At 38.3% G+C, this 24,186-nt stretch overlaps 1 protein-coding gene across 1 annotated transcript; it reads left to right on the top strand.

The window, feature by feature from the left end:
- The first annotated feature begins 1,973 nt into the window (after positions 1-1,973).
- On the top strand, positions 1,974-23,319 carry ddx31 (DEAD (Asp-Glu-Ala-Asp) box polypeptide 31). Its single transcript, XM_083526881.1, has 21 exons — positions 1,974-2,113; positions 2,214-2,383; positions 6,235-6,464; positions 6,555-6,630; positions 6,729-6,772; positions 6,865-6,935; positions 7,502-7,566; positions 8,089-8,133; positions 8,221-8,262; positions 10,045-10,109; positions 10,189-10,308; positions 10,417-10,523; positions 10,757-10,986; positions 11,803-11,964; positions 13,003-13,062; positions 14,859-14,909; positions 15,073-15,212; positions 15,348-15,432; positions 16,088-16,199; positions 16,494-16,692; positions 22,903-23,319. The coding sequence occupies exons 2-21, from the start codon at positions 2,279-2,281 to the stop codon at positions 23,048-23,050; spliced, it is 2,157 nt and encodes a 718-aa protein (XP_083383007.1). The 5' UTR covers positions 1,974-2,113; positions 2,214-2,278; the 3' UTR covers positions 23,051-23,319.
- Positions 23,320-24,186: the final 867 nt, after the last annotated feature.

The raw sequence follows: 24,186 nt of genomic DNA, 5'->3' as shown, positions 1-24,186 counted from the left end.
CGGTGTTCATTTGGCAGATAAACTCACCTGGTCATTTAACACCAGCTCCATCACCAAGAAAGCCCAGCAGCATCTCCACCTCCTGAGAAGGCTGAGGAAAGCCTCTTGAGCAGCTGCATCACTGCCAGGTTTGGAAACTGCACAGTCTCGGATCACAAGACCCTTCAGAGGATAGTGAGGACAGCTGAGAAGATCACCCTCCTGCCATCAGGGAAGCGGTTCTGAAGCATTTGGGCCGTCACATCCAGACAGAGCAAAAGTTTCTTCACTCAAGCCATCAGACACCGAACACAGAACTGAACTGAAACTCACACACACACACATACAACTGTGTGACTGATCTGTACAACCCAGTCTCAACACACAGTCGTACTTACTTCACACATCCATGTCTTCAGCACCACTCATATTACATCACTTCATTACTACAAACTGTTTACATGCTGTTTACATTATCTTTTTTTTATTGCTGCTATTGCTCTTTTGCACAACATTTTGTTTACATTTTTGTTTAATTACAATGTTTCAGGAGGAACGTTGTTTCATTTTACTGTGTACTGCGTCAGATATATATATGGTTGAAATTACAATAAAAGCTACTTGACTTGACTTGACTTGACTTGACTGGGTCAGATCATCTTCAAAACTGCAGCTTTGTGGGGTGTTCCCAGTCTGCGGTGGTCAGTATCCATCAAAAGTGGTCCAAGGAACAAACAGTGGTGAACCGGTAACAGGGTTGTGGGCTCATTGATGCATGTGGGGAGCGAAGGCTGGTCTGTGTGGTTCGATCCAACAGATGAGCTCCTGTAACTCAAACTGCTGAAGAAGTTAATGCTGTAAATGTTAGATGGGTCAGAACTGTTTGGCAGCAAAAGTTGAACCGACACAAAATTAGGCAGGTGGTGATAATGTCATCTCTGATCTCCGAATGTCATAACTATGTCTAGAGGAAAAAACAGAAGCAGTATTTAGAAAGGACATTTAATGCCAATGAAAGGAAAATTTAATTGTACAGCATCCAAAAACATATACACTTGTGTGCCTCCAACTTTGTGGTAAGTGTTTGTGAAAGAACCACATCTGGCTGGAAAAGACAGGTGTCCTCATATTCTTTGCCCATATAGTGTTTGAGTCACTGGTTTAAAAGAATCTTAGTGATGTGAGTTTGGTCAAGTTTAAAACTTAATCTAGTACAATTCATTTGCTGTGAGAAAATGATTCAGTTCGGAATGCACTTCAGTGCAGGATGTGTAACTGAATTATGTAAACTGAACCAAAATGACACAAACTGAATGTTAGATTTCTGTCTCTGATTTCTTTTTGATTGTATATGATGATGAATAGACGGCAGACAGAGGCAGATGGCAAAGTTTCTCTCAAAGTTTATTCAGAGAACAAAGAGTAAATACCACAACAAAACCATGTATCCATGATGATTGGCTCAGACAGTGGCGTTTGTTTTAAAACAACTATTCGTGATACATGCATGTCTAGGGAACACTAATAGGACCAACTGTGAGCAATAAAGAAAGGAACATAACCAATGAACAGAATAAAAGAGATATAATTGTCCAAACTTCTCAACGAATCTGATGAAACTGACAGAACTTCTTACAGAGCTGAATGTTCTGGATATTGGGCTCAATAAACAAACACAAAGGAATAAATAAATGCTGTGCGTACTCCACAAAATTAGCTTTTATATCATTCTGTATATTTTATATGTTTATTGGCCACATGTTTGTTTGAGTGCTTGTTATCTTTAAGCACCCTTACTTTTATTACCATTATAATAATAGTTTTTTGACCAATACATTTCATGAGCACGTTTTTAAGCCTTTGCTGAGGAGTCAGTGTTTTGTGCCTTTTTTAAAAATTAAGTTATTATTCAGTATAAAACAAAACTACACCAAACAGCAAACAAACCAAAAGTGTTAGTGACAGGATCCTAAAAACACGCCACAGGCTCAGAGTGCTTCAGGCGTGGACTTTTACTTTGACACGCGCCGGAACCCGGAAGTTCTCTCAATGCTGTTTGCACGCGGAGAAAGAGCATGTGGATTTTCAGGGACTGTTAGTAATGTTGTCCTGAACTTCAACAGAGAACCGTAGTGTAAGTTCATTTATGCTGAAAACACATTTTACATGCTTTTTCCCGACAGTTTTTGTAATGACGTACAGTTTAAAGTTTATTTATTTGTTTATGTGCTTAGATCACAGCTGTTCACATCTGGACTTCTCATATTATAGATTGTTGTGGTGTGTTATTGTGTTCATCATGGCTGAGGGTCTGCTGATGCTCAACATCTCCAACCAGGAAGCTACTGATTCACACTTCTCTGAGAGAAAACACAAGTACTCATCAGGGCAGAAATGGACAGCAGTGAGTTATTTGATACACACACACACACACACACACACACACACACACACACACACACACACACACACACACACACACCAGACACCAGACACAAAATTTTGACACATCTTCTCTTCTCGATTCTTCAAAGTAGCTGCATTTTCCCTCTATAACAGCTTTGCATTCTCACTCCTGGATCTCAGTCAGCCTCACCTGGTAGTCACCTGGAATGCTATTTCAACAATCACGTGGAGTTTTAAGAGGTGTCGAGTGCTTGTTGGCTGCTTTACCTTTACTTTCCTGTCCAACTCAATCCAAACCATCTCAACTGGATTTAGATCCGATAATTTTGTGGAGGCCAGGTCGTCTGATGCAGCGCACTCCATCACGCTTCTTCTTGAACAAATAGCTCTTACATAATCTAGAGGTGTGTTTTGTGCAAACCAGATGAGATGCTTTCATAGCCATGCTGGTTAAGTGTGCTCTCAATTTCGACTAAATCACCAACAGTGTCTCTAGCACAGCATTCCACACCATCACACCACCTTCTCCATGCATTTCTGTGGGAACCACACTTTCAGGAATCGTTCGTCCACCTTTTGGAACAGAAATCTCAAATTTAGACTCCTCAGACAAAAGGACAATTTTCCACTGATCCACTATCTATTCTTTGGGCCCAAGCAAATCTCTTCGCAGTCTCATCTGAACAATGGCTATTGAAAAATGTCTGCCACTTGCACCCTGAACAATATTCATGTAAATCGGTGGTTTCTGAAGCTGCTAATTCTAATATAATTACTTGCTGCAGCAGACTTGCAGACCACTCTTGGTCTTCTTTTCAATTAAATTCATTTTCAATTCATTTTTATTTGTATAGCACTTTTAACAATGAACATTGTCTCAAAGCAGCTTTACACAGCTTTACCTCTAATGAGGACCTTTCCTTAGATGGTCCTCATTAGAGCCTGTTTCATCATAGCGTTTGATGGTTTTAATCATCTAAAGCACATTAATAAGGCAAGAAATGTCACAAATGAACTCTTGACAAGGAACCCTTGTGAACTAAAAACTATTCCAAGGGACAATTTTATCTGATGAGAGAATGCCATGTGTTTTCTAAGCTAAATGTAGCTACTTTGGATTGAATTCTTTGTTCTGATTGTTAGGAGGGTGTTGATTCACAGCATCTCTCACATTAGTGCCAGCAGTGATTTAAACTACAGCTCAAATATTGTAATGCACCGGTTATAAAATATATATATATATATATATATATATATATATATATATATATATATATATATAATAATAGTAACAGCTCATTCAGAGTGATTTTGTGTGATAGCAACTCCACATAATTAAAACCTAATAATAAACACATTACTATAGTTAATTAGCAAATACCTCAAATCCTTAATATGGAGATTTCTATAAGAAGAATTTTCTAATTATTGATAGAAGTGTAATAGCTGGTGAATTAGCTTCCATGGGAATGTTTTCAGCACAAATGAGTTTGTTTATCTCTAGTTTGTGCATTAAAATTTTTTTTTATTTGTTGGACTTTTTAATGCCATGATACAAGAATGAACACAGCTATACACAATAATATTGTGTAAAATGCAGCGGATTAAGATGCATAAAATATTCCAGGACATTTGGTTACTCAAAAGTGGTCAAATTCTCTACTTCATATTGAGCCACATCACGCCATCCTGTTTTTATAATCTGCCCTCTGCATTTGTGAGTTTAATGTTAATGGGGTTTACATCGAATTTTGTCATTATAAAGTAAATGAGAACCTTTGAAGGTCTCTGGTCTGGTGAAACTAAGATTGAACTGTTTAGTCTCAATAATAAACATTATGTCTGGTGGAAATCAGGCACCGCTCATCAGCTGCACAAAAACATCTGAAAAGTAAAGCATGTTGGTGGCAGCATCTTGCTCTGGTGGTGTTTTTCTGTAGCAGGGACTTGGCAATTAGTCAGGGTTGAGGGAAAGCTTTATGAAGCAAAGTACAGAGATATCCTAAATATAAAAACTGTTCCACAATGTTTAGGACATCAGTCTGGGCCGAAGGTTCACCTTCCTACATGACAACATCCCTAAGCACTCAGTCAAGACAACACATTAGTGGCTTAGGGACAACTTTTGAATGTCCGAAAGTGGCCCAGCCAGAGCCCTGACTTGGACTCTATTAAACATCTCTGGAGAGACCTGTTAGAGGCTGCCCAGTGACGATCCCCATCCAACCTGACCCAGCTTGATTATGAATGGCAGAAAATCCCCCAATCCATGTGTGCAAAGCTGCCGGCATACGCGAAAAGACTTGAGGCTGTAATTGCTGCCAATAATGCTGCAACTATGTACAGAGTAAAGCGTCTCTTTGTCTTTTTTATATTTTCAGATGTCACACCAAGTACCTTTCTAGCTGTCTCCCTCATCACTCCTGCAGTAGTTTCCCAATCATCCAGCACCTCTTCACCACCACCGAGCCCCTGTCTGACCTCTTCCCTGAACCTCACACTACAGTCTTCCTCCTTCAGTTTCCACCATCTTATTCTTCTTTCAATCCTCACTCTCCTCATCTTCTTCTTCACCTCCAAAACCATCCTACAGACCACCATCAGATGCTGTCTAGCTAAACTGTCCCCCGCCAACACCATACATTCTCCAATCTCCTTCAGGTTGCATCTCCTACATAGAACATAGACCACCTGTGTGCACCTTTCTCCACTTTTATACGTCTCCCTATGATCCTCATTCTTCTTAAAATATGTGTTCACCACTGCCATTTCTATCCTTTTAGCAAAATCTACCACCATCTGCTGTTCCACATTCCTCTCCTTAAAGCCATACCTACCCATCACCTCCTCATCACCTCTGTTCCCTTCACCTACATGCCCATTAAAGTCTGCCACAATCACCAATCTTTTATTACTAGGTACACCATCTACCACTTCATTTAATTCACTCCAGAATTTTTCCTTCTCCTCAATTTTACAGCCCACTTGTGAAGCATTAACACTGATGACATTTATTATCACCACTTCAACTTCCACCTTCACGTTCATCACCCTATCAGAAACTCTTTTCACCTCCACTACACTCTTACTGTACTCTTCCTTCAGAATCACCCCTATACCATTTCTCTTCCCATCCACACCATGATAGAACAGTTTAAACCCACCTCCAATGTTCCTGGCCTTACTCCCTTTCCACTTGGTCTCCTGAACACACAACATCTCTACCTTTCTCCTCTCCATCATATCAGCTACCTCTCTCCCTTTACCCGTCATAGTACCAACATTCAAAGTACCCACCCGAACCTCCACTCTCCTCCACTTCTTCTTTCCCTGCTGTCTCTGTAGACGTCTTCCTCCTCTCCTTCTCCTTCTTCGGCCAACAGTAGACCAATTTCCACTGGTACCCTGTTGGGTAACGATACCTGTGGCGGTCGTTGATAACCCGGGCCTTGAACGGTCCAGTATGAAAGTCTGAATCGGGATCTGCATATTTGATTTGACATGTTTTACGTTGGATTTGACATGTTTTACGTATCGCAACCCTCCCCATTTATCCAGGCTTGGGACCGGCACTAAGAGTGCACTGACCTGTGCAACCCTAATGGTTGGGTTTATTTAATCATAACCTGAACTTTTTTACACATAGTTTCTCCATTTTGGCTTGATTTTTGTATTTTTCATTTGTTCTTCACCTGAAGGATGATTTTTATGATGTCCTGATGCAGAAAACCAGAGAATTCCAACTGGGAATAAGTTCATTTTCATACAACTCTGTATGTACGTATGTAAATAATTTCCCTATATAGAAAAAATAAATCTTTGTTGCTGTTTATGCCTCTTTTTCTCGAAAAAAAGACAGCGAATGGAAAAAGGAAGTACTCGTTTGGAAATCAAGATTATTCTTCTGCTAAGCAAAGGAAGCCAAATGCTAACATAAACACAAAGCATGAAGACCAGGTAGCATCAAAACTAAAAACATTTCCAGAAAATGAACAGGAGGAACAGAAGGGACATGACAGGCCTTTTATTAAGACGTCTTCTCTCTTCCGAAACAACCCTGAGATCCCTGATTTGCTCAGGTCAGTAAAAAATCTTCTGTTTTATTACATACCATATCCATTTTCCATATGTGTGGTCCTTTTGAGGTCATTCTATTTTTTTCCCTGTAGTCCTGCTGTGATTCAGGTGAAGGAGAAGGTCTTTACTAGTAACTCCTTCCAAGAACTAGAACTGCATCCTCACTTAGTAAGATAAATTTAACTAATATAATACAGTGGTATAGTTAAATTAGAGTTAATTAGCCGGTAATAACCCTGTGTTGTTGTGTCTGGATCATTCCACAGGTGGCTACGCTTAACAAAGTGTTAAACATAAGCAGTATGACCAGGTACACACATTTTACCAGGCAGTTATTAGGACTCTTTAACAACTTGACAACAAGCTGTCGCTTGCAATTTCACATGTTGTATGTGTTTGCAGTGTACAGAAGCAGACCATTCCAGTGCTCATGTCAGGAAAAGATGCTGTTGTTCGATCCCAAACTGGATCTGGTATGTTCTAGATATGTTTTATCAGGTTATCACTTATTATTACTGTGGGATAAAAACAGGCCATGTTGTTCAGTTACCGGAAAACAAACAGACAGACAGAGACAGACAGACAGAGACAGACAGACAGAGACAGACAGACAGACAGACAGACAGACAGACAGACAGACAGACAGACAGACAGACAGACAGACAGACAGACAGACAGACAGACAGACAGACAGACAGACAGACAGAGATTTCATTCATCACAAAGGAGAATTTACATATAGCAGGCCAGAGAGGAGCAATAAAAGTATACTAAAATAAATAAATAAATATAGATATACAGTATAAAAAGGAAAAACAGATACAGTGTGGTGGTGTGATGTGGTAGTGTAGTGTGTGTGCTTGTGTAAACATTGCTGATACAACAGTAGACTTGAGGAGAATTAAAGTCACATTGCGGTGCAGACATTATTAAAGGATTAATTGTAAGCAGTTTAACAGTAATTACAAGAGCGAATGTCATTAAAGTGGCAGTGCACATTGGAAAAGCTAATCTGTCCTGTCTCTCAATAATCTTTCAGGGAAAACACTGGCGTATGGAATTCCTCTGGTCCAGTCTCTGCAGGCAGTGCAACCAAAAATCAAGGCCAGTAAAAACCTGAATTCTGAGAATTAAAAATGTCATGTGGTTCTATAGGTATATTGGACTGAAAAATCATCTATTTTCATTGATTTATATATATATATATATATATATATATATATATATATATATATATATATATATATATTAAAGCACTTGATGGTATAATAGATTACATAAATTGTATTTAAAATTATTTATAAAAATATGACTAATATTAACTACATCAAGGTTTAAAATGTAGTTATTTTAGTGGGCTATACAGTGCATTTGGATTTGAGAATATTATGTTTCATAAGCAGAAAAGGTCATTACTGGAGTAAAAACCTAATACATACAAACTATTAAAAAATGTAAATACAACCAAATTCACAAAGTGACCTCTTGAATGGCAAAGTATAGGGTTTCCTTCCCTCTATACTGTAATAACAGCTATTGTTTCTGTTCAAGTATTTTGTGCTGAAGTTGAATTTCCTGCTTGTATATATAATTTGATTGAAATTCCTATATGTAATGATGTTTCAGAGATCAGATGGGCCACTGGCAGTTGTGATTGTGCCTACAAGAGAGGTAGGTTGTTCATACAAATTCAATTTAACGATACAATATAGTCACAATGCCATGCCATGTTTCTAATGTCTTTTTCCTGATCTTCAGTTGGCACAACAGAGCTTTCAAATCTTCCAGAAGCTTCTAAAGGTAAATGTTTTTTCCATATTTTTAAGGTTTCTTCAATATGCCATTTTCTTCATATAAATGTCCATTAAACATTTTAAGATTTTAATCTATTTTTTATAATCAGATTTAGTAGGAAAACCTTTATAACTGTGAACAGTGTTGGGCAACGTTACTTATAAAAGTAATGCATTACAATATTAAGTTACTCCCCAGAAAAGTAACTAATTACGTTACTTACTTACTTTTTATGGAAAGTAATGTGTTATATTACTTTTGCGTTACTTGTATCTCTTTCACGCCTTACAGGTGTAACAGGTGTAATATAGATAATTGCCATTAAGAAATAAGTTATATTAGGGCAAAAGACATGTCTTAAACATTTAAAATGCTTAATAACTTCTTAGAGAACAATAAGATGATCGACTAACTTTTGACCACAAGGCTGAACACTTTCCAGTCGCTCTTCTGTACACTGCTTTGCAATCTGCCTCGCCGTCAGGAATGTAACTATCGTTCGTGTATATAAGGTTAAGGGTGTGAGCTGCACACCGGTTATGTGGAGGGAGAACATACCTTTCGCTGTCATCACGTAAAATATCGTGCAATTCCATAAATATGACCTCGTCCTCGTCTACATCATTCTCTGCTTCATCATCAGCTTGAAACATTCTGAACAATTTTACAAAGTTTGCGCTTTTATCAGTGACCGTGGCAGTTTATCTTCCCACAAAGAGCAAATGAGCTGTTAATTTGCTCTCTATCTCCGCTGCGATGGCATCGTACATGTGTCTCCCACGAAAAACTTTTATTCTGAGCAGTCAATAGAGCTGCAGTGGTGCAAAGTCGGGAAAAGTTTTCTATATTTCTGTCTCCATTTCTATATATGCAACATTATACACACACATACACCAGACACACACACACACACACACACACACACACACACACACACACACACACACACCTGAAGCTGTCAGGCTCTAATATCCAGGCTTTTTTTTTTTTTTTAAGTGGTATTTTTTGAAGTTGACAAGAGCTTTTCACCAACACATAATCTACACTTAACCATTATTCCTTTCTCCTTCTCCTCGACTATTTCAAAATAATAAGAACACTTCCATCACAGTAATGTAATTCTCTGGTTTGCCATCTCCGCTTCTGACCAGCTTCTGTTCCCGCGGCTCGCACGTATGACTGCGCGATTCTACGCGACTACGTTCATTTTAATTCAGTATTTTTATTTTTTTTTATGCAAAATAATTTAACTGAAAAGTAACTCACATTACTTTTTTTTTAAAAAGTAACTCAGATATTATTGTGTAAATTTATAAAGTAACGCGCTACTTTACTCGTTACTCCAGAAAAGTAATATTATTACGTAACACACTTTACTTGTAACGCGTTACCCCCAACACTGCTTGTGCAGTTATCCAAGCAGCCAGACACGAGGCAGCAATGCTGTGCATATCATCATACAGGTCAAGAGATTCATTTAAGATTCACATTGAACATCAATAGCTTGGTTGTTGCCCGATGAGCTGGTTTGAATATTTCAGAAAGTGCAGATCTGCCCGAATTAATTTGATGTTGCCCATCAGCTGTTGTTACTTACCTTAAGCGTATGTATCTTTTCTGCTTTCCTCTGTTGTACATTTTATGCATTGCAGAGATGCAACCTGATTGGCTAATTGGGTCTTATTTTCCTGATGAAGTGTATACTGAATGTGATATAATTATATATTTGGCCAGTTACTTATTTGAATTTATAGAAACTAATTTGTACAATTCATTTTCCATTTATAGCCATTCACATGGATTGTACCTGGTGTCCTAATGGGAGGAGAAAAGAGGAAAGCAGAAAAAGCCAGGCAAGAACATCACACTGAATAGGTTTCAATACTTGTATAGAATTGATCCTAGTATTAAACCTGCATTGTTCTCTTTTAGATTGAGGAAAGGCATAAATGTTTTGATCTCCACTCCAGGACGGCTGGTAGACCACATCAAGAACACTCTTAGTATCGCTTTTAGTGCTGTACACTGGCTTGTTCTGGATGAAGCAGACAGGTTTGTGTGTGTGTGTGTGTGTGTGTGTGTAATGTTGACAACAATCTCAATTCCCATTTGTTTAATCTTCAGCTCTGTCAGCATCCATGATGTTTGTTTTTTTGGTAGGACTCTTGACCTGGGCTTTGAGAAGGATCTCACTGTAATCCTGAACGCTCTGAATGCTGCTAGCTCCGCTAGGCAGACGGTGCTGCTCTCTGCCACACTCACTGAGGGTAAGCCAGCCTCTGGTTTTGTGGTCCCAGCTTAATGTACCAATTGAAAGTAGTGATGCTAAGAGTTGGGTCTAACTATATTTAATGCGGATTAGTTACCTGAATTAACAAGCCTCTTCATAAACCAGGTGTTTAATCCAGTCAGACAAAAGAAAAGTATTTTAATCCAAGCACCTGTTTCAAATGTACCTCAATAATGCAAGTCTTTTTTCTTTTCCTTTTTTTTTATTCAGGACTGTCCCGGTTAACCAGAATTAGCATGAATGACCCTGTTTACATCCAGGTCTCCGATGTTACTGATCACAGCGTGAACACATTGGAAACCTCTCTCACATCCCCGTCCCTGCCTTCACAGCAGGGTGACAGCTACACTGTGCCTGACAAGCTGCAACAGTATATGGTAGTGGTGCCTAGCAAACTGCGCCTGGTGTGCCTTGCAGCATTTATACTGGCCAGGTGTAAGGTAACTGCTGACATGCATACTCAGATGTTTAGAATTCCCCATCATGTTGATTATCCTGATTTAAGTGGTAGTTTTTATTTTTAATTAATACATAAGGGGTTATTATTGCATATTGGTGGACAGTAATGAAGTAAATGTAATTAGTTACTGTACTTAAGTAGCTTTTTAATGTATCTGTACTTTACTGAAGTATTTCAATCTGGGGAGACTTTAACTTCATTACATTTTAAAATCAAATATCTTATGTTTTACTCAACTACTTTGGAAAAATAGTCATTTTTATTTTCTAAAAAGTTAACTGGTCAAGTACACGGCAAACCACTAAGAGTCAATATTGACTCTTGTACTTATTTGGCAAATCTTTTTGAAGTATTTGTAAAGAAGGTTTTGGGTTCATGCTAATTTTATTAGATATCAATCAGTGTTTGACTCATTATCATTCTATTAATAGATTGTTGTGCTGAGAGTAACATTGGAGTCTTTTCACATAAACTGAGTTGATTAAGTAAAGAGTCTTGTGATAAAAATGATATTAGGAACATTATAGCTATTATAATCCTTATATAGATCCTTGGGTACATTGAAGGCAAATACTTTTGTACATGTACTGAGGTGGAAGTTTAAAGGGACACTTTTTCTTTTACATTTTACCTACTGAATCTCTAATTTTACTTAAGTACATGCTTTGTGTACTTCATCCACCACTGTTAGTGAGCCAAGCATTTTGCAGTTCAAGTGTAAATAAAATGAGTATTTTCGGGTAAAACTTTGGTTCCAGTTATTTTTTTAAACCCCTTTTCTCTTTGTCATTGTTAGTTTGAACGGGATCAGAAGGTTATTGTCTTCATATCCAGCTGTGAGGCAGTAGAGTTCCTCATCACTCTCCTCTCCACTGTCCTGTGCGGCAAATCCAGCACTGAAAACAAGCAGCAGCTCTCAATCAACTTCCTCCGACTCCATGGCAACATGGAACAAGAGGTGGGATGTCCTGTATCTAGAAATGTTACGGGATGTTGTACTAACAAAGAAGGGCTTAGTTATTCCTTAATCCATTATTAGCCTGATTTTAACCTTGCCCAGTTTCTAAATCTGCCTGCATGTCACAATTTGCATTGCGGCCATGTACTCCTGTACATTCCTTACTAGTTGAAGCAAGTGAATGTAGCAGCTGGCAGAGTGGCTGCAACAGTCGGGTGCCCTGCGGCAGTGCCCAGGGACCTAAAGATGAGCCACCTTTGCTCGTACCTCAGACCTCATTCACCCATGATAATGGACGTGACCAGGGCCGCTCACATGGTCCAAGAGTGAGTTCAGGGCACAGCCGCTTCAGGCTTCCTTGTCTCCCCCTTCTTAGATATTAACGAGAGGCATTCGGCAGCTTTATGGATGGGTTTGGTAATGTGACAGTGGTGGCCATCTTCTCAAATAAAGGAAACGACAGGAGACACACAGATGTTCCAGCACAGTTAACAGATTGTGCTCTACTTACCGAGAGAGAGAGAGAGAGAGAGAGAGAGAGAACTGATGGCTGTTGGCTGGACAGTCATACTTGGCATTGCACCTTTGTTATTGGACAGAATTAGCAGGAATCATAATTCTCTTACTGTGCAGGCTTCTATTACTGGCCATAGTATACCGAACAGTGGAGTCAAATATATCTAGGCCATTTCTGACTTTTGGATAATTTGTTCCTGATTGACATGATTAATCACAAACTGTCCACAAATTGTCAGTAAAATTGCTTAAAAGAAATAATCCTTCATGCTCCCTCATCAGAAATGAGGGAAATATAACCAGCTATTTAGTAACAAGCTGCAAATTTTAGTCATACATTATTCCTTTTCTAAATATTGTTTATTACCCCTCTTTTACATCTCGGAGATTAGTCAGTGTGTATAGTGTGCCGTTTTTCTCTCAATAAAACATGAAGTGACATGATTTGAGAAACTGGCATTAAAAGACAATCTATTATATTCATCAAGCGTTAGTTGACATTGTGTGTTGCTTTGTGAACAGGAGAGGATGGAGGTGTTTCAGGAGTTCTCCCAGAGTAAGACTGGTGTCCTGCTGTGTACGGTGAGTCTACCTGTAGTTCAGCCTTTACACAGGTTTTTATTTACTTTAATGAAGTTCAAACTCCGTAGGATTTAATTTTAACGCAACTCTGGAATTGAACAAATTCCTCCTTTTGCGGTGAAACATTTTTTCATGTCCATCTTAATCACAAATACATTATATAAGTGGTGGCTTTAGATTTAATGCTGCCTGCACTGCAGAGACAGGATCTATGTTTGAGGACCGTAATGAGACTGTCAGACAGTAGATGTCTGTCTGACTTGAAGTGTTTAATAATTACAGCCATAAAAACTGTACCTTCAACTGATGTCTGTCATCTTTGGCAGAGTCTTTATACATAGTAGCTGTCAATTTCTCTATATATCTGTCTTCCTCTATTCTTTACCTCACTCCCCTCTGGCACAGCTGTTGGCAGTAGGGCCATAAGGGGAAGCCCTGAGGGAGCGAGTGCTCCGTTAGCCCTGGCTTTGAGTGTGGATTGTCTCTCCAGGCTACAGCTGCCAGACCTGGCCTGCTCTCTTCAGCAGCAGCAGTAGTACTGTTTCCATCTCACTGCATGTGAAAGGTCTCGCAGACAGTGTTGGCTACAATGCTCACTAAACCACGTGTCCTCTACTGTCTGACAGTCTCACTACCATCCTCAACGCATCCTCAATTATAGATACTGTCTCTGGGATGCAGGTTCCATCAAATGTAAAGCCACCACTTATATAGTGTATTTTTCTTAAGACAGACGTGGAAAAAAATGTTTTACCACAAAAGGTGGAATTTGTTGAATTCCAGCATGAAACAATTTTAAGAAGCATATTTTATACTTTTTCTCTGAGAGAATAATTTACAGTTATGGGTTGACAAATTCAGTGTAACTCAAATCATACGTAAGTGATTTTATTACACTAATGTGGGAAAATCAGAATTCAGTCAGATTCAATTGATTACTGGGTTTTGCATGCAGAATAAAAAAACGTGAGACTTGTTTTCTTAAGCAATTTGTTCATTTTCTTTTATTCACTTCAAAAAAATTATCACACTTTTTGAAAGCATAATCTCTTTGCATGTACAACTTGCACACTGTAGTGTATATTTTGTGCTTTTTTTCTTTTTAGTACAGGGAGAAATGTTCTTGTCTGTGGTGATCATGCAGATTCTGCACTTGCTGTAGATTGACATTCCCGGAGCATTTTTGATAACACTTTCTTGTACAAATAGTCGGTGCAGCTTAGCATGCGGCGTCAAATTTCATAACTCGCTAATTCCTTTCTAATTAAAATGAATCAAACAGGATTTGGCCTGCTATGCACCAGTACGGCGTGACCTTCATTACATTTTGGAAGATATGGTTGATTATTACATGTTTGGGATGTAAATGTGACCGGACAGAGAAGTAGTATTCTACTGTCGGGCATCAGCTTTAGACCAGTCACTCTGTAGCATTATTCCTGGATTAAATGAGTCGTTTAAATGGCTCTGACAGACTTTTCTGGCCCTGCATCGGCCTCCATCTGCACTCTGCCCAACTCTGGCTTATCCCAGCTGGGCCACAGGACCAAGAAAGGGAGGAGTGAAGGCCCAGAGCTCAGTACTAGTCTTTCAGTCTTCTATCAGTTATTAATAAAGAGCTTATCTTGGCTGGGGACCACAAATCTGTAAAGGATAATGGGGAGAAATCGAGAGAGTAAACAGTCTTTGTTGAGAAACGGAGCCGTTTTCTTTCGCACTGCCTGTGTTGAGCTGCACCTGATGTCTTTTTGAAGCGGTCACATCTGTTCCGCCAACTTATTATTTGTTTTGTGAAGGATGTGGCAGCACGTGGGTTGGATCTTCCTCAAGTCACATGGATAGTACAGGTACATCTGCTTTCCACCTCCCTTTTTATTCTACCATTATAGAGTTAGTGAGAATAGTGTGTCGTTTAATTAAACAGCGTGTTGTTTAAATTCCTCCATATTGATTCTTGATATGGACAATTGCATTTGGTTATTGTTTTGCTGTCTCACGTTTGTTTTGCAGTTTAACCCTCCTACGTCTGCAGCCGAATACGTGCATCGTGTCGGCCGTACAGCTCGCATCGGTGCTCAGGGAAACGGCCTTCTCTTTCTCACCCCTTCAGAAACCTCCTACGTGGATGTCCTGGCCAGTCACAATATCAGGTCTGTGACAGTTTAACTCATAGATTGTTCAAGTAGCAATCAGGTTACATAAGTGATCAGTTTTTTGCGCCTGTTTAATTTTGTCGCAGTTTGTTAGATAGAGCAGTGTGCTAATGGTTTCTCTCTCTCTTGCAGTCTCAGTGAAATGAAAATGGAAGTCATCTTGTCGACTCTGATGCAGGATGAGCGCTTCAGAGGCAGAGGAAATTGGGACAAAAAAGTAATTATTTTGACCCCGTGATTCTAAATGCTGTTGAACACATTTGCTTTAAGTCTTTTATTTTGAACTCGGGACACTCAAGGCAGAAGACAGATGTGCTCTTGTAATGTGTTAATGTGGCACTGTTGAAAAATACGTCCCCCACCTCACTCTCCTCTCTCTCTCCACTCCGTAGCCCAACAAAAAAAAAGAGGGGGGGGGGGGGGGGGCTCTCGGCTCTCAGGCAATCTTAATCCTGATTTAATTTCCCCCTTCATCTCGCTAAACCAATCAGATTTCTCCACTAATACCCCCTGTGGGCACTTTTCGTCTGGGAGGGCCAAAGGTCAGGGGATAGTAGAAGGCTCAGAGAATACAGTGTGTTTAACCAATGTCCTTTTCTTTACATGAACGTCTCAGAGGTGAACAGCTGTTTATACTAATGTTTTATACTGGGTAGAGCGTAATACAGCACACTGGATAACATTTACATATGCATAAATATGATGCACATTTTTACAGCTAAAAGCTCTTCCTTTCACAGAAAAGTGTTCCATTAATATGCATTAGCATTATATATCATTTTCTTTTTGATCTTGAGGGAAACAATTCAATTTTGGTATTAGTTTAGTTGTTTTGTTTTGTTTGTATTAACAATGTGTTGCTCTGTGCTCAGAAATCAGCCGGTGCCCGTGAACAAGATATGCGTGAAAGAGCTACAGTTTTACAGACGGATTTTGAGAACTACGTCCATGGCAGTGCAGAGTCGGTGCAGGCTGCTAAGAAAGGTGAGTGTAATCCAGTCATCATGCACATTTACAGTGTCAGTGGGATTTCACGTTACTGATGTGATGATTACTGTACTGATGTTTCAGGCAGAAAGTAGCCAGCATGCAATACTTTCTCTTCCACCGTATCTCGAATCTAAAGGATAAAAAGATTTTGATGATCTTAAAACATGATAGACGAAGATCTGATTTTATAAACCTTGTGTGAATTAATTTCCATTTTCTCGACATCATAGCATTTCCGATTGTGGGCTTTTTTCGGTTCCATCACCTTTTTTTTTTTTATTCCTCCAGCCCTGCAGTCATTTGTGAGGGCGTATACGGCGTACCCCTCTGCGCTGAAACACATCTTCCACATCCGTCACCTCCACCTGGGCCATGCTGCCAAGAGCTTTGGCCTACGAGATGCACCACAGGCTCTTTCTTCCACCATCACTGACTCCACAGCTAATGGAAAATCCAAGAAAAAAGGAAAAGGCAAGGATAATAAGAGGTATGTTGATGGATTTCATTTCACATGCATCCAAAGGTGTTGCGTTTCTCAGTAAAACTGGCACTATGAATTTCAATAAAGATTTATTTTAACATTAATTTTTGAATAAAAAATTTACTTAATTTATGAAAGTGTTATGTTTTAACTGTATTTGCATTTATTATATCTAATTAAAATACAATACATTCATATTTTATTTATACATTTAATATATTTTAATTATATATGTATTCAGATTTTTTTTTTTTATTGTAAAGTCTCTGTAAATTTAATTGAAAAGGCATTTTCTTAAAAACAGACACCAAACAAACATCTACATTCACGTTATTGCACTTGTTCCTATTGAATATAGAACCATATAAAATGTCTTGCTATTTATGGACATAAGAACTTAAATGTGTTTTTTAAATGATACCTCATAATAAATCTTATCTTTTTTTTTAATACTAAAAAACAAGCGTTTTCAAGACTTTCGCTTTTTAAAAAAGTGATGCCAGAAATAACAACTTGTGTTTATCTCTGACACTAACCACCAACTTAAATGTTGATGTTAAATGTTAAAAAGTCCAAAATCAACATTTACATTTATTTGCTTTTTTATTTCTGAAGAAACTTGTTTAAGTAAATATAAACATTAATATCTTTTAAAAAATAAAAGATTTCAGCACTGCAGACATCTGAATCTGAATTAATACTTATTTCCTCTTTTCTATTGTTTAAACCAAAATGAATACATTTCAATATTGATTGATTTTTTTAAAATTAATTACCAGTATAAAGCCTTTGTATTTGTATGTACACTATTTTCCCTCTGAGTGCTGTATAATTTACGATATTCATACAACGTATGATTTTTTTAAATGTTGGACAAAATAACAAAATGTCGCATTTTTTTCATGATGTACACCATGAGTCTCTATTTATGTTCACCAAGATTAGACAAATGCTGTGATTCTTAAAGGATTAATTAAATGTGACTGAGGTAAACTGAACAGGGTCATAAATAAGGAAAGCTGTTGGGAGGATTTAAAACCTATGATTGGTTTTTATTATATGGAGTAATTATTCCGTTATTCAATGTTATAGAAGTGCTGAGTATTTACATTCCGCTCTATCTGTATTCTTAGAATTGTGTATAGTGACATACTGCATGCTCTTATGGCAAAAAAAATCATATAAAATACCTATTTCAGAGATTTCTGATACTCAATATGCATCACATAGCTGAAAGTTGTGTTCAAAATTTAAGGATGAAAATAAATTTTTTTAAAAAGAGATTTAAAATTTTTCAATTGTAGAGCAACATTTTAGCATCTGATCCGCTGTGTCTGACCTGAGTTTGAGATCGATTGATGCAGGTTTCTGGCAGTGTTGCTTACTCTGGCATGGAGTGAAGCTCTTTGCCAGTACACAAGCAGGCTTGGCAGCTGCACGACTTTCCCGGTCCTGGGGCCTCAGAAGGTCAGAAAGGAGTAGTCAAGCCCTGACCTTTACCTGCTCTGTTCTCTCCCTTTCTTTCCTCCGTGCTTTTTGGCAGTTGTTACCCTTCTCTTCTTCCTTCGTTCTTGTCTCGTGCGCTTAACACTCACCAGGGCCAAGAGGAGCAGCTTTCTGGCACAATTCGTGTGTGTCTGGCCGACATCGCTCTGTTCTGGCTCTCACACCTATGGCTCGCTTATCGCACAGATGACTTAATCCTGTACGTGAACCTGGTTTAATCCAGAGAAGATTTCATCAGAAGGCCTTGTTAGCGTTTGTGACTTCAAGCAGTTTCTGCAGTACAGGTGGCACAGATCTGCTGATCTGTTGTGTGTGGACATTGCAGCTCGGTTGCTAGGTGGACACAGCAAGTTCTGGCCATTGCTTGATGCTAACAGGTTATTAGTGGTCATCAGATTGGCTTCCCTTAGGATTCAGAATGCACAAGCTGCAACCTGAGTGTGGTCAGCTGGGCTGCGTCCAGGCCGGTCCCAGAGTGTGTGAGCACGTGTTTGTGGTCAGTTATTCTGGCTGGCTGTGGTCTATATTACCCTTGCCCTTCAAGCCAGAGCACATGAGCCGTGTGTGTGTGTGTGTGTGTGTGTGTGTGTGTGTGTGTGTGTGTGTGTGTGTGTGTGTGTGTGTGTGTGTGTGTGTGTGTGTGTGTGTGTGTGTGTGTGTGTGTGTGTGTGTGTGTGTGTGTGTGTGTGTGTGTGTGTGTGTGTGTGTGTGTGTGTGTGTGTGTGTGTGTGTGTGAGTGAGAGACTTCTTTCCGGACTTGTGTTAGGTTTGTAGCAGGTTTATTTAACCTGCCTTTTTATTATATTGTTTAAATCTAGCCTTATTTACTGCACCAACCAATTACCATACCCATGATGTTTTTCTGTAATTACTTATTCATCTCATCTCTTGTTATTTAAGCATTTCAGAAACAAGAATAAAAGCCTTCGCATTCAGTCCCTTTACTATAAACAGGCACCAGATTTTATTCACTAAAATTACTTAGATATTTAAAATTAAGAGTTAAATAAATACATTTATTTCTTTATAAGTGCATTTTTAATCAGTTTCTAAACCTGTTACACTGAAGGAAAAATCCGGAACTGAAAATGTCGTGTATAATTTTGTTATATGGACAATAAAAAAGTAAATTATCAGATTCGTCAATTCTTTTGAAAGGTTCTGCAACACTGCAGAACATAAACCTTGTCATCTATATGAATTATTATTTATTTATTTATTTATTTATTTATTTTAAAGAGTATTAGTGTGAAAATGAAAATGGGCGTTTAGCCAAAATTCATGTATCCTTTAGGAACTATATTCCTACCCAAAATAAATAAATTAAATAGAATAACTGGTAAATAAATGTTTCCATTCAGGTTATATTTTACATATTACATTAATTAAATTTTTTTCACATCTGTAGATTTCTCAAAGTGAAAAAAGAATTCCTAAAAACATCACATGTCTAAATTGTCACACACGCCTTAAAAAGGTAACTAAAATTGTAATAAAATTAAATGAGATTTATTAAACACATAAACAGGGATTTTCTTGTGTTTAATGCCAGAAAAAAGGTTTGTCCTCACTTCTAACCCCTTAAAGCCTTATTGTGTTGTTAAAGTCTATAAAAAGGAGAATTTTCCTATTTATTCAAGGAATTAATATTATGGTGTCTTTTTTAGTTGTATGTGTCCTTGTATGTGTGTGTGAGTGTGTTTGTGTTCGTGTGTAACCACTGGTAATTGGCAAGTGACCTGCAGCAGGACCTGTGAACTGAACCCATGGAGCAGGACAATTGAGTTTGTCCCTAAGGGTCAGACCCCTAAGCACCAATCCCTCACACACAAACACACGCTGACGTCCAGACAACAGATGATTCTCATAATATATTCTTCAGCTGTCAGAGCACAGAGTCTACATCTTAGTTTAACCAACACCACCACGGTCGTCTTGTACGCAGCTCTTGTCAGTGCTAAATTGTTCCAGGACTGAGCAGAACCGGCGCCATTTATAGCATCTCTCTCCAGTCTCCTCTGTGTGTGTGTGTGTGTGTGTGTGTGTGTGTAAGAGAGACATGTACAAGTGTGAGTGTGTGAAGTTGTCTTGACATGGTTGGGACTGACCGCCATGTCAGCGGAGACTTCATTACGGCTGTCTGTGGCGTTCACTGTCCATGTCCAGACAAGACTTCTTTAATGAGCTTCATCACACCAGTACCAACATTCACATGCAAACAAGGGCAGGCGCACACACACACACACACACACGCACACACCATAACAACAAAGACCTCTAGAGCTCAGGAGAGTGTCCATTATCAGCCCTATCACTGTGACTAGCTAAAAATACCCAGCAGCCCCAGGGTGAGGTTTGACTTACTGCTGCTTGCTTTCCTCTGTGTGTTTTTTTTCTTTTTCTGAAAAAGAAGATATGGTAAAGTGTGTGTGTGTGTGTGTGTGTGTGTGTGTGTGTGTGTGTGTGTGTGTGTGTGTGTGTGTGTGTGTGTGTGTGTGTGTGTGTGTGTGTGTGTGTGTGTGTGTGTGTGTGTGTGTGTGTGTACACCTGTTTGAGGGTATTTTATGCAGCACTGAGTGGAACTGGTTTGTAACTGGTTTGTAACTGGTAGATTGTATACTACACACACACACACACACACGCACACAATAAATTTATTTATTAATTATTGTAATAATAAAATACTGGTGAGCTATTACTGTTATTCTAACACACACACACGCATTGTTTTTGTGTCTTGTGCAACTTAATTGCTTTCTGAAACGATAAGCTCAATAAGACACCACAATTGTCTTATTTTTTTAAGAATAATCGTTTCTACAAATGATGTTTGAAAGGTTTCAGAATTAGGATTCTTTTTTTCTCCAGTCATTTTTTAGTGTAAAATTCTATGCCAGATCCACAATTCCTCCTCTATCTTCACCTCAAACATTTGTTTTAGATTAATCGATTTTGTCATTAAACCTTGTTTTTACATTCTCTTCTCACTGTACAATGTGTCATGCACTGATGGTGTAGACTCTACACACTGCACAGGAAACGGTGACTCCTGTATATTTATTATTAACTAGTAAGATGGCCTCAGACTCTCCAATACCAGGTTTCAGATCAACTGAGATATTTTGTGCAGTTTTTTGGCACTAAACTTTAGAATCTTGGAAGGCTTCACTTTAAAGCATGATCATTTTGTGTGTTTGCTAACAGACTTTAACTTAAGGTCTGTGGTCATTTTGTTGGCATGGTTGATTAATGAAAAAAAAAACGGACTTGCCACGGAATGCTAGAGAAACCAGATTGTGAAGTCTTCAAATGCATCATATTAATGTATATGGAGTCATATATTCAAGTCTTTGATATATAATAAGTCTAAAATGCATGCCTGGTCCATTTTTAGGAAATTTGTTCATGGATTCATATAAAAGTATGTATAAATCCTATATGACTTGCCGTTGTGTGATTGAACATTTCACTTACTCGTGCTCTATTAACTTATTATTGATATGAGGGATTTACCATCCTTCCTTTTAGGGGAGATTCTACAAAACAATAACTATATATTGGATGCCAAAGTTGAATATTTCTTATTTTTCATATAAATAAATAAATAAGAATTAAATATAAGGTTAAATGTTATTTTAATAATATAACCTTTGAATATTAATTTATGCTGCATAGAAGGTTTAATGATTATCTTCAGGGTTACCCTAGAAGTTTAATCTGAAGATGATGCCACATTATTTACTGTGTGTGTGTGTGTGTGTGTGTGTGTGTGTGTGTGTGTGTGTGTGTGTGTGTGTGTGTGTGTGTGTGTGTGTGCGCGCGCGCGTGCTATAAATTGCTGTAAATACTTTGTATAGGAACTGAGGAAGTACAACATTGGGTGATTGTGATATTTGCGTAATGTCGATTAGTGTGACTGCACATCCACAGCGTTTGTGTCCATGTCTCTGTAAAGTGCTCAGGGATTTTCAAAAGATCAATAACTACAATCACATAGCTCCACTGAGCCCTCAGGGTAGTGTGTGTGTGTGTCTGTGTGTGTGTGTCTGTGTCAATGAGAGAGAGTGTGTGTTCTGTCCCCAAGCAGCCCCAGAGGGACAATGCACAGCTCGAGGCTGCAAAGTTATTGATTGGATAGAGACTGGTTTTAAACTGACTACACGCCTGTTATTGACAACTGTGGGAATCTCTCTCGGTTGTACTCAGCATTTCCACACCGTCCCGTCCCAGCATGCATCAATGCATACCTCTGGCCTCTTTCAGAAATTCCAATGCACTTTGCTTGGCTATTATAGTGCATTTCTGATGCTCTCTAAGCTGAAATGTTTTTCTTGACTGATTTAGATTTTTTTTTTAATTCTTAAGTTTTTACATGTGCTTATTAAACAATTTGAATTTAATCACTAACAAGACAAACATGCGTTGTATTTGTATAAAATGATTTATTGTTAAATAAATAGTTATATATTATACAAATGATATAACTATATATGTCTCTATATATGCTAAAAATAATAAAACAGTTGGCCCGAAAAGTGTTCATTTCAACTCAATAACACCACTGGAGTTTATTACAACAATTATGAGAGAGCTGTGGAATACAAGAACAGCATTTTATAAATAAGGACTTTATGGTTATTCAAAGCAGATTGTTCATTTACTCCTCACGTTCACACACTAACCCTGTATTTATTTATTTATTTATTTAAGGCCCACTGCTAAGCTCACAGCCAGAGAGCGAGTGGCCAGCCTGATCCGCTCCGAGTACACCAGCGGGATCCAGCAAGAATCCAAGTCCAAAAAGAAGAGAAAGAAGAAGAAGAAGGGAAGCACAGAAGATAAACTGAATGAAGGGTGAGAGTGAAGCAATGTGGCTGAAAAATCATGGACTCAACGAGCAGCTTTGGGGTTCCATGTATTCAAAACCTGCTGCTGGACTTTTTTCTTTTACCTGTGCCCTAAAATACTTACCGTTCTCTTCATCACCACCAAGTGCCCAAAGCGGAGCTGTGTTTTGGTGTGTGGATGATTTTTGGATGTTTAATTTGTATAAACATATTAATGTGTTTTGTGTAAAAGCTGTTTGCAGAGTTGGATCTGTTGTAAAATAAAACGGCTGTAAATTTGCTCACTTGTGTTTTGTTTTTTTTCTGATTAAAAACCAAGTTGTCGTCATTTTTATAGCAGATGACTCGCTCATTCATTGATAACCATTATAACTTTATTTTTGCTTTAGTTGTTTTGATCAGCTTTTGTGCTCTGCAGTGTGTAAAACTCTGAAAGAGTGTGTGTGTGTGTGTGTGTGTGTGTGTGTGTGTGTGTGTGTGTGTGTGTGTGTGTGTGTGTGTGTGTGTGTGTGTGTGTGTGTGTGTGTGTGTGTGTGTGTGTGTGTTTGGCACGGAGGAGCGCTCTTAGTTTCGCTCACCAGCTGCTCCTGCCTTTAGTGCAGCTCGGTGTCGCTCACCAGCTGTTTCCCAGCGGCTCTGATGCAACTCGGAAAAAAAGTGAACTGATCCCAAACCTCTTCACCACTTCCTTATTTACTCACCTTCAGACTAATGTGCTCAAATCCTGATGTCATTTTTACAGACTACAATTTAATAGTAAGAACAGAAGTCGGGTATCAGAGGTCTGAATGTCGTCTGTGTTTTGGAGCCTCCGGTAGGGTTTTTTTTGTTTTTGTGAATTTTGACAATGAATCAAGAGCATTGGACAAAATTAGACTTCTAGGTTATGAAAAGCTTTTCATTTTCATTTCCATTTTTCTCTTTTAAAAATCGGAATTTGCCAAGCTTAAATATCCCGTTTATAAATATAAAAACAATTTAACAATTAAAAAGAAGAAAATAACAATAAACAAAACACAAAACCACATTCGCAATCAACACGAAGAATCCCGAGTATTATTACGATATAATTTTATTTATATTTTGTTTTTTTACAAAAAAAAAAAAAAAAGTTTTGGCGTCAACAGAACCGTTTATAAACTACTGA

The sequence above is a fragment of the Silurus aristotelis genome (assembly GCF_946808225.1).
Source record: "Silurus aristotelis genome assembly, chromosome: 23".
NCBI classification, from domain to species: Eukaryota; Metazoa; Chordata; class Actinopteri; order Siluriformes; family Siluridae; genus Silurus; species Silurus aristotelis.
This window is presented reverse-complemented; position numbering and strand designations above follow the sequence as displayed.